The 11,148-nt window shown below is 51.2% G+C and overlaps 1 protein-coding gene across 6 annotated transcripts in view; it reads left to right on the top strand.

The window, feature by feature from the left end:
* Positions 1-3,749: 3,749 nt before the first annotated feature.
* Positions 3,750-11,148, top strand: part of DVL1 (dishevelled segment polarity protein 1) — a 207,951-nt gene continuing 200,552 nt past the window's right edge. For 2 of the 6 annotated variants that reach the window (XR_012155594.2, XM_073317081.2), the window contains exon 1: positions 3,750-4,482. Coding sequence is in view for 5 of the 6 variants with exons in the window: in XM_073317081.2 (XP_073173182.1) it covers positions 4,313-4,482 (170 nt within the window). In the remaining variant the exon portion in view is untranslated. The remainder of the gene's footprint in view (positions 4,483-11,148) is intronic. The other 4 variants (XM_073317080.2, XM_073317082.2, XM_073317074.2 and 1 more) reach the window with 2 other exon arrangements.

Genomic DNA, 11,148 nt, shown 5'->3' with positions numbered 1-11,148 from the left:
CATCAAGGGGCTAGGACCATTATGCCTTAATCTGACTTTCCTTTGAAATGTCAGGTATTCAATTCTGCAAGAAGCTAAATATTAGCCTTGGTGCACCAATGGTTTACTAGTATGGCAACCCCCCTGTTCCTCACTATGTACCAAACACATTTCTTAATTGGATTATCTTGTGGTTAAACTGTAATGTTAATCTGGGTTACGCCAAGAAGGCAGGGCATTATGGGCGGGACACAGGAATCCGTCTGTGAGTCATAAATCCAAGATCCTCATCTCTATGCTGGCACGTAGCCATCTGACAATTATACAACTCATTCCATTTTTAGTTGTCAAAAGCGAAAGCAAATTGGCTAGAGCAGGGACAGGGCTCTGCAGACCCAATCTCTGTGTTAGCCCCTCCTTAGAGACTGAGCAATTCAGCAGGTCATTAAGTACCCACTAAAGATACCACAGTCTTGAATATTTGTGTGTGGGAGTTTCTTTATTGTTTATTAAAAAGATTGCAGAGGACTCAGGTATCTGAAAAGCATAGCTCCGGTTAGAGAACAAGCCTGCTATAAGGAATCTTGTACATTCCTACCAAGCGATTCTAAAATGTGGGAAAACTGCTGTTTTTGTGGCATATTTTCTGTACCAAGCACATCCCAAAATGTTATGTGAACCACAGTGTATGTGTGCGCGAGAGAGAGAACTTGGATGCGTGAGCTTATGGAAATCCTCAGTAGTTTGTGCTTATTGCGAGTAAAAGGCCAAAATTTAAATAGTGAAAACATAGACCTGAAGTTTCCAAAGTGACTAGTGGCTAAATTCTGAGGGGCCGAACTGGGGACACCTTAAAGAAGACTGATGTTGGGGGGGGGTGCTCAGCACTTCCTGAAAATCAGATGCCTTTGATGTGTGCCAAAATGGACACCCCAAAGATGAGCCACCCTACAACCACTAATCACGTTTTGGAAAGTCAGGCCACAGCTTTTCCTTGCTGTTCACCTTGCATGTCTCGTTAAAGGATTATACAGGGATTTGGGCTCAATGGTGAAAACAGTGGTATAAATGCCTGTAGAGATTCAGGGTTGGATAATTCCATTAAATGCAATTTTGTAATTACATCACAGTAGTAGGAGTGCCGGCAGATAGCTGGCGCTAGCATTTTGGTTTCCCAATACATGTCACAGTCAGGCCTGGCAAGAGCAATGTGAGACCTTGGTACATCATGTTCACTGCCACGCCCCTTTCACTTTATTTACGCAGATGTTACAGATTGGGGCGGGGGGAGGGCCCTATGAACTCAGGGGCCTGGTACACTTATCTCCCCTTCCCCTGTTTTGTCAGCCCCAGTTACAATGATACTAAGTGTTACTGAAATGAATCCAAGCCCCATGCTCACTCAACACAGAATAACGCTATGTGTCTGTTACAATAGAGAATGTTTAGGTTCCTTTTGGGTGAGATGGCTTCTTTTTAAATGGGACAGGAACATAGGAAATTAGGGTAGAAAGAACCATAGATCCATCCCCAGGCTGGCAGACTCAAACTGTCTATTGGCTGGGGCACCCAGGAATACTTTTACATTCCAAGTATGTAGTAATAAATAAATAAAATAAAAACCTTCCCTCCTTGATGACATGCATGCTGTGCACTGGTTTTCCATCTGGCTACCTCATCCACCTCAGTGACGGCTGCATTTCAGGGCTTGGTGAAGTGTAAACAGGGCCTGATCATGCATAAACTGACTACCACATCTAAGCAAAGGGGCTGCTCAAAGCAATTAATCGCTACACTCAGTTGTGTTTGCAGGATTGGGCCTGTAGTTTGTTAAAGCACCTCAGGCTGAAAGATGCTATGTAAAGGTAAGATGGAGGGTAGGATTTTCAAAGGTGCCTAAGGAAGTTACAGTTAGGTGCCCAATTCCCATTAAAAAACAACAGGAATTAGGAACCTAACTAGGTGCTTTTCAAAATCTCACCCCTCAGGCTTAGATTTGGGGATACCCACCCCCTTTCACAATAATAAATAGTCACAGTGTTAACGAACCATTTGGCCGACGGCAGCTGCCTTAACACAACTGGCTTCTCTATTCTTTTTTTCTAATGGACAAATCATTCCACTGCCACAGGTAATTCAATGAGTTGTGATGTCCCTTTCCACAGGCCGCAGCTGAATATTTGGAGAAACTAATGTGCTCTTTCATGGGGTGGGGGGTGGGGTGCAAAAAAAAAGGGAATACAATTAGCTTGGGGGTTTGGCTGCAGACATATTTTTAATGAACAGCAGATTCCCCACGACCTAGCCATACTTTTTGGAAATTTTCACATGCTGGTTGCCCCCCCTTTGGGATTTCTAAGGAGGAAGCTGGAGTCACTCAAATGTAGGAGCTGCAGAATATGGTTTTCTTGGACCAGAGGACCTCCACTCTGCTCCAAAGCATTGGTGGAGCAGTAGGACCAAAGCTATTCCAACGCATGGGATAGCTTTAGTTGTATGCTACATGGCTTCGGAGAAAGAATTACATTTCTATGACCGGTAAAAAGCTTTGTAGGTGCCAAGCGCCCCAGAAGCATCTAGCCTTGATACAGTCCCAATCAGCACCTCTTAAAGAAGATTTCTGACGGCAGCAAATGGCTCTCTCTGCTTTCTTATTAGCATAGGCATTGGAGAAGCCTGCTGGTCCATGACAAATTGTACTAACAGCAGGGGAGCACAGAGCATGGTGATTAGACCGGAAAAAAAAATCAACCCAGCTCTGTTGAAATATAAAGGGAAAGCACAACCCCGGTTTGTCCAATGACCTCCCTGCTTCCTGTACCTGTCTGTTTCCAGCTACAAAGCACAAGACACATTTCTCCGCAGCTACCAAAATCTCTTTTACAGCTCTTGCTCAGTTTAGCCCCAAAGTCTGTTTTTTGGGGGAGGGGGGGCGCTAAATTCCAGCATTCTTTGGTTTCCCTCTATTCCAACTATTAATGTAAAGCCAGTGTCCCTCGTGTCCCTATCCCACAGGTTATCCCTGCAAGGAGCCAGAGCAACCTGCAGAAGAGAAGCAGGTGTAGGGCGGCAAATGGGCTCGGCCCCAAACTTTGGCCAGCATTTTCAACCCTGGGTGCCTAATCTGTTATGGTCCCAGATCCATATTTAGGCACATCCTTATCGCGGCTTGAGTTTTATTTCAATGGGAACTGTAGGTGCTCCCTCCCCTCCCCTTCCTTAGCCGTTTCACGGCGTCAAGGGGCTGCTCACAGGACGAGGGCCTAGTTGAACGCAAGGGGGTTGCTCGATCTGGCCCAGCATTCCCAGGGAAGGGCAAATCGCTCTCCGCAGGAAATGTCAGGTACTCTACGAAGCGCGATGCTTATTTACTAGGAGCTTCACTGCCAGGTTTCCAAGCAGGGCACCCCATAAACCGTGGCCTGCCTTTGGGGTGGCTGGAATTCCCCGTCCACACAGCCAGCGTCCTCCAAATAGAAAAGGAGTACTTGTGGCACCTTAGAGACTAACCAATTTATTTGAGCATGAGCTTTCGTGAGCTACAGCTCACTTCATCAGATGTTTACCGTGGAAACTGCAGCAGACTTTATATACACACAGAAATCATGAAACAATAAATGTTTCCTGACCCAGAGGTTGGTCTTTGTCCAGTGCCATCCGCCCAGAAAGCAGCCCCCGGCTCTGTTTGCAGGCGGGGGACGAGCGAGCTTGGCCGCTCCGTTCCCCGAGCTGGGGGGGGGCCGCCGGCTCCGTGGCTCGCGTTTCCACACCGTCTCGGGAGCCCGGGGAGCCCGCTCTGGAAGGCGGCGCGGGGCCGCCTGGAACCCGGCGGGCTGCGAAAGGCCGGGGCCAGGCTCCGCCTCACCGTGTCCCTTTAACTCAGCCGCGGGGGGAGGAGGCAGCCCGGAGGAGGCTGGGAAGCGGCTTCACTCCCCCTCCCCAGCAGGAGCAACGGGCAGAAGGCTGGTGGCTTGCAGCCGCGGAAGGAGGTTGCGACCGACACAGCCCCCCAGCCCCAGGCCGGCGGCGTGCTGCGCTCGCCCCTCCGGGGCACGGCCGGCCCCCCGCGGGGATGCGGGCCGGGCTGGGCACCGCGTGCATTTCTCCCGTTGGGCAGCTAGAGAGCGGTGCAGGGAATGAAATCCCCGGTGCAATAGCCAGGAGCCGAGCTCTCCCTTCCTGTTGGCAGCCGCGCCGGGCCGGGGCTTGGGAAACCCGGTGAGTGGGTGACGGGCAGCTCCGACCCGGGCTGGACCTGCCCCCGCCCCCCCCTGCCCCCGCCCCTGGACTGCCCCCCCCACCCCGTGTTCCCCTCCCCCCCCACCTCTCTCCCATGGCGGAGACTAAAATCATCTACCACATCGACGAGGAGGAGACCCCCTACCTGGTGAAGCTGCCCGTCCCCCCGGAGAAAGTCACGCTGACAGATTTTAAAAATGTCCTCAGCAACCGGCCTGTGCACAGCTACAAATTCTTCTTCAAGTCCATGGACCAGGATTTCGGGTGAGTGTGCGTGAGTGTGACTCGGTGAGTGTGTATACACCCCCCCCTCTCCGAGCCCTAGTGATTCCAGGCACTCCCTAAAACGGCGGAGGTGGGGGGGCGAATACTTGTGCTCCCCCCCCCCGCTGTCAGCTGCGATGGGCTTTAACCCCCCCCCCCCCGGGAGCAGCCCAGCCGAGAGCACCTGTTCCCCGCGCCGGGGTGCAAAGCTCGCCTGGGTGGGGGTGAAACTTTCCACGCGTGGGAGGGGGAAGGGTCCGAGGAGCGTGCGTTTGATTTTGGTGGGGGGGGGGGAATGGAGCAAGCGCCCCCAAGGGCTGGTAGATGTGGGGCGTAGAGAGCAGCCCCCCACCCCAGCAGCTGTGGCTGGGTGGAGGGGGGCTGGGATCGCGCTGGGGTGGGTTGCGCCCCTTTACACGGGGATGGGAGGGGAGGGGCGCGGAGGCTGCCTGTGGGTGCGGGGGGGGGGATGTTGCCCTTCAAGGGGTGCCCGGGGAGGGGGCTGGGGCAGCGCTAGAGCCAGCGGGGCTGGTGACCCCCCCCCGCGGGCTGGTTAGCGCTGTGTGGGTGTGGGGGGGTCCCCCCGCGCCTTGACACCCCCGCTGGCTGGGGGGGGGGGGGTCCTGGCACCGCCGCGCCGGCTTCGCGCTAGGCCCGGGCAGCCGCCGCAGGGACCGGGGGAGGCAGCTACTAACATGGCGGCCCGGGCTGGGGAGGCGGCGGGGCCTGGGGGGGGCCGGCATGGGGGCAGGTTCCTCTCCCTCCCCCCCCGCGCCAAGTACCCAGCGGGGGGGGGCCGGCATGGGGGCAGGTTCCTCTCCCTCCCCCCCCCGCGCCAATTACCCAGCGGGGGGGGGCCGGCATGGGGGCAGGTTCCTCTCCCTCCCCCCCCGCGCCAATTACCCAGCGGGGGGGGGGCCGGCATGGGGGCAGGTTCCTCTCCCTCCCCCCCCGCGCCAATTACCCAGCGGGGGGGGGGGCCGGCATGGGGGCAGGTTCCTCTCCCTCCCCCCCCGCGCCAAGTACCCAGCGGGGGGGGGCCGGCATGGGGGCAGGTTCCTCTCCCTCCCCCCCCCGCGCCAAGTACCCAGCGGGGGGGCGGCATGGGGGCAGGTTCCTCTCCCTCCCCCCCCCGCGCCAAGTACCCAGCGGGGGGGCGGCATGGGGGCAGGTTCCTCTCCCTCCCCCCCGCGCCAATTACCCAGCGGGGGGGGGCCGGCATGGGGGCAGGTTCCTCTCCCTCCACCCCCCCCCCGCGCCAATTACCCAGCGGGGGGGGGCGGCATGGGGGCAGGTTCCTCTCCCTTCCCCCCCCCCCGCGCCAAGTACCCAGCGGGGGGGCGGCATGGGGGCAGGTTCCTCTCCCTCCCCCCCCGCGCCAAGTACCCAGCGGGGGGGGGGCGGCATGGGGGCAGGTTCCTCTCCCTCTCACCCCCCGCGCCAATTACCCAGCGGGGGGGGCGGCATGGGGGCAGGTTCCTCTCCCTCCCCCCCCCCCCCCCCGCGCCAAGTACCCAGCGGGGGGGCAGCATGGGGGCAGGTTCCTCTCCCTCCCCCCCCGCGCCAAGTACCCAGTGGGGAGGGCGGCATGGGGGCAGGTTCCTCCCCCCCCGCGCCAATTATCCAGCATGGGGGGCAACATGAGGGCAGCTTCTCCCTTCCTGCCCCCAGGGGCACTCACCCAAGCACCTGGTGTAAGGATCCTGCCCCTCCCTCCCCTCATGACTGTGCCCCGGCAGCAGGGGGACAGGGCATCTCCCAGTGCCAAGGTCTGGGGGCAATTCCCACCTCGATACCCAGGCACAAGAGGGCAAGGTAAGGGCCTTATCCCATTACCCAAGCTGGACCCACAGGGAGACCGGTTCATATCCTTTCCCATATGCAGGCATCTGCCTCTGGTAGACTGGACCAAGGGCCTTTCTCCTCCTCTGCCAGGCGGCTGCCTCCCAGACAGCCACCTGTGGGGAAATGGGAGAAATTCCATTCCCCAGTGCCCAGCTAAGCACCCAGACAGAGAGGCAAATACTCTGCCCTGGCACTAGCCATGGGGAGTTGGGTAACTGGCTGGTTTCCCGCTGAGCAACTCCTCTGCTGCTCTCTGCACACGGAGCGTCTCCGTTCTCTTGTAACCCTGTCTCATCTGCTTACACATCTGGTTTGGATAGTCTTCAGGACATCCCAGTAATTTAGCGTAAAGGATCTGACCACGAATATGCTAACGGATGTATTCAAAGGGACTTCCACTCTTGCAAGTGGAAAAGCACCTTTGCGCACACCCATTAGGTAGCTGTTTGCTCTCGGAAGTGATCGTTTTCACCCTGAGAGTATGTGGAACGTATAAAAGCCGATGAAGGTGAGGGGCCAGATTTTCAAAAGTCCTCAGCCTCCACTATTAAGGCCGGATTTCCAATGGGATCTGTTGGGTGCTGGACACACTTCTGGCCCAGCGTTCCTAAATGCTAGCTTTCCCGCACAAAAGGGGGGTTTGTACACTTCAGTTTGTTGGCATTCATGTTAAAAAAAAAAAAAAAAAGTCCAATGCCCTTTGACAGTTTGTCATAAATCAGCTTTCACAGTGTAGTAATCCCTCTGTAATACACAGCTGCACTTTTTGATGTTGGATATTTGTATCTGCATCTATCACTGGCAAGGCATCTCTGCATTTCTAGATTGCTTGTGGAAGAGGCTAGATGAAACCTTTGTCGAAAAGTAACATGATCTAATGTCTGTAGCATCACTAGCATAATAAGTATATGAATATAGTGCCTAGTATCTAAAATGGCTCTGTTGGTAATATTCACATCATCTTAAAATGATATTCTCTTTATTGCTTCTTGAAAGCTTGAACCCTGAAGCTTGTTTCTCCAATTGTTTCTCCATCCACACTGGAATATGCTTCCATGCTGAAGGGTATTTCTTATGTGGTAGATTGTTTGTTTATATTGGTTTGTTACTGAGCTGCTCATGCACTGATTTATTTATTTCCTAGAATTTGGAAACATTTATTTAGAAAAAAGTACATAAAGAATTAATTTCAAAACAAACACATGGGGACGTGTGAAATGGTCCAGATGTTAGATCAGCCAGTTTGGGCCTTCTGAAGTACTTCCTTTTTAATAGCACAGTTGAGTACAAGTTAAAAATATGTATATCATGTCGGACAAGCATAAACTGTGCCTGTCCCTTAAACTTACATTTTTCTTCATGGACCCTTAACTGAAGGGTGCTGCAATATTGTGGGATAGCCTTAAAATGCCAGCTCTTAGGATGTGTGATCCCTCCTCAGTAAAACCGGGCTGGATTCTGAGTTTGTTGGGACTGCAGGTAAAGTCACTCATGTGGTGCTGTCCTTGCTCTTTGTCCAGGTGAAGAAAATCCTGTGCAGGATTCTTGTTTATTTCAGTTCTCTTCCTGACTGGCTTTTCATCTCTACCCAGTCCACTTGCCTGCTCGTGGAAAATGGAGTTGGCATAAGAGTGGAGAGTTGCAAATGTACAGTCGAGTTTTGGATTTGTCAAATTAGTGTCCCTTTAGTCACAATATTCTCCAATACAAATATACAATACAGTTGATGCTTTGTAAAAGTGACGTGTGTGTTGGGGGGAGAATGGCTGCAGTTAAGTTGTCTGTGTTGCCAGTGAAGTGTGGAACCGCTGCTTGGTCATAGCAGCGGAACCTTGCATCATACCGTGGCGAATACGAGGGTGTTTGGTTGAGGCCATTGTCTTAGAGAGGTTTCAGAGTAGCAGCCGTGTTAGTCTGTATTTGCAAAAAGAAAAAGGAGGACTTGTGGCACCTTAGAGACTAACCAATTTATTTGAGCGTGAGCTGTAGCTCACGAAAGCTTATGCTCAAATAAATTGGTTAGTCTCTAAGGTGCCACAAGTCCTCCTTTTTCTTCTTGTCTTAGAGAGTGTCCTAGTGACCTTGTAATATGGAACTGGAAAGGTTTTGCTTTTCCAAGTAGCAAAGCTACAAGTTTGTGAATGGGATTCTCCCAGACATTAACACCACCAGCTTAAACGATAAGGTGATAACATGAACCAAGATATGCTGAGCAAATTCAAGCTAAAGGTCATACTTGGTCTCTAGCTGCTGCTGCTGCCTTGTATATGTAGCACATAAGATGAAATGTGATTCCATTGCCGCTCAGGTGCGGTACCTGGCACGCCACCTTTTGAGGTGCCTGTGTGCAGATGTGTGCTGAAAAATTGGCAGTTCCAAGGCGTCTACTATATTCTGCTTCAGGAGCCAGCAGTAAAAGAAAAGCCAGACCCAGACTGTGCGCTGACCTTAAAACTTTCTGATGGGGAAGGGGGTACTTGATCCTAAAGTATAGAACATCCCACAACTCCTGTTGACTTCAGTGGGAGTTGTGGATGCTCACTGCATCTGGGGCAGACATTGTGTCTTTCCTCGACTGTACATTCATGGATTGGCACTAGTTTTGTTGCAAGATGGGTCTCTCTAAAAGTCGAAGTTGTTTAAAGGTAAACATCGAAGTTTTTGTGCTCAAACCCCTGTAGAAGTTCCTAAATAATACAGAACAAGATATGACCTCAATCCGTGGCTCTTTGAGGGTAGAAGGGTCTGCCAGCATGTATCTGACTGCAAAATTTGGGCCTGTGTGTAAATTTAAAGGACGTTTCCTTATCTTTCCTAAGCTTCAGCTCACAATGAATTTCTGTGGCCAAGTTGCAAACCAACATAAAATCAGATCTCTAATGGAAGAGCTGATGTAACATTTAACAGTGCTAACAACACCACAATCACTTGTCTTTTTTTCCTTCTGAGACCACTGGATTTAATCAATTATGGGGTACTGTGAACCTCTAGTGATGCTCCTTTCACCTCCCTTCTTGCTGTAATATATCGTCTTCTTAGAGCAGGGCTCATTTCTCCAATCACCGATGGCTTCTCTGCATCATGTTCATTGTGCAGTTGGTGACTGGGGCAGTCAGTGGGGTTTCCTCATGGGGGTGTGCAGGTATATATGTGTATGTATATATAATATTTCATAATCCAGTTCAAAACTGTCTGCCTTGTAATGTCACTACGTGGATTTGCTCCATCCTAACCTACAGACCTTCTCTGAACCAAATGTAGAGGTGCTGTGTCCCTTCGACTCCCTTCCACTTGGACCCAATGAGCCCATTTTTGGTCGAGGGATGGCATGGGTGTGTAAACTATATATGTTGGTCTATAGGGTTCAGTCTAAAGCCCTGATCCTGCAAACACTGATGCACACGCTGAACTATATACATGTGTGTAGTCCCTCTGACTTCAATGGGACTGCTCATATGTCAGCTCATGGCCAACGTCCGTAAATCCTAGGTGTCATGGGACTTCTTTGTTGTGGGGGCTGAAAGGTGTAAGTTACACCAATGTAGCCTCTCCTCTGACTTTGTTCCTGTCCCCAGTCCATTAGCACCAGCCTCCTCTCTATCCCACCCCTCAGCAGAGTTGGTGCAAGAGCCTTCTGTGCAGCTCCTATCCTCTGGAACAGCTTTGCTCTGTTCCTCCACTTTATCTTCTCCTCCTCCCCACCCCCAGCTTTCAAATTTCCCATGAAAACAAGTTTGTTTCTCCTTTCTGTGTACCTCTGTTTCTCTCTCACCCTGCTGTGATGATTCCACTCTCTAACTGTGGTGGTTAACTTTGTAAAGCATTTCAGGATACAGTCTGTATGAATGGCTAAAGACTAGAGCTGTGTTGTGTTGTAGATGCACCAGAGTAGGAAGCTATTGGCGCAGTAAGGCTAGTGTCTGCTCCTGTTTGGGGCTAGTGTCTCTCCTAAGCCAATATGTGATCAATCAGCCTTGTCTACTGGTCCTGCTAAACTTTTATTGCTTCCTTTATAAACACAATTACGTATGGAAAGCAGAGGGAATTGGAGAACCAATTTGCGTTTTGGCTGTCAGGACAAAGTATTAACAGTAAATACGGGTTTGTGTTTCTATAATCTTGTATTCTGAAGGGTGCATTTTTTTTCTATAGCAAGCAATTTCTATACCTACAATTTCCAGTAACAATCACAAGAATTGTCTGATTTCCTCTGAACATCCCTGAAAATGTTCCCTGAGGAATTTTTTTTTTCTGTTCTGTAAGAGGTACTTAGATTTCATTTAAAACTGAAACGTTACTGTCGTTGAGAGTTCTCTCGCTCTAGACTTCTGTTCTTGGCATTGCTGCTCAGTGGCCATGCAGAGCTATAATTTGGCAAGTTGACTGCTTGGCAGGGCAGTTTATAAATCCCAATATGGAGTGAAAAATAGTTCTTGTGTTAGGAAGGCAAATGTTTTTGTGCAGAAGTGGAGCCTTCTTCCGAAGCCAGCGATCAGGAACTGACTCTGCAATATTGCACATGTTGTTGTAATTATGGCCCAGCCTTTCCTGGATCCTGAAATAATGTAATAAATAACAGAAATAATGTATACAGTGAATTGTTTCCAACTAGGAATGACCAGGGTTATTTAGGGTAGAGAGAAGTGGCGTTAGAACAGGGGCAGAGCCATGCCTTGCTGCACAGTCTGTTTCACGTATCTATGCTGAGTGTTTGGCCAGCATTCAGCATACTGGTGGGAAAGCATGGCAGAGGAGGGTCTAGGGATCTTTGATTTAGTTAGGGCTCAATTTACTAATGCACAAAGTACTTAATGTTACAGC

This window comes from Lepidochelys kempii, chromosome 18, assembly GCF_965140285.1.
Source record: "Lepidochelys kempii isolate rLepKem1 chromosome 18, rLepKem1.hap1, whole genome shotgun sequence".
NCBI lineage: Eukaryota > Metazoa > Chordata > Testudines > Cheloniidae > Lepidochelys > Lepidochelys kempii.
This window is presented reverse-complemented; position numbering and strand designations above follow the sequence as displayed.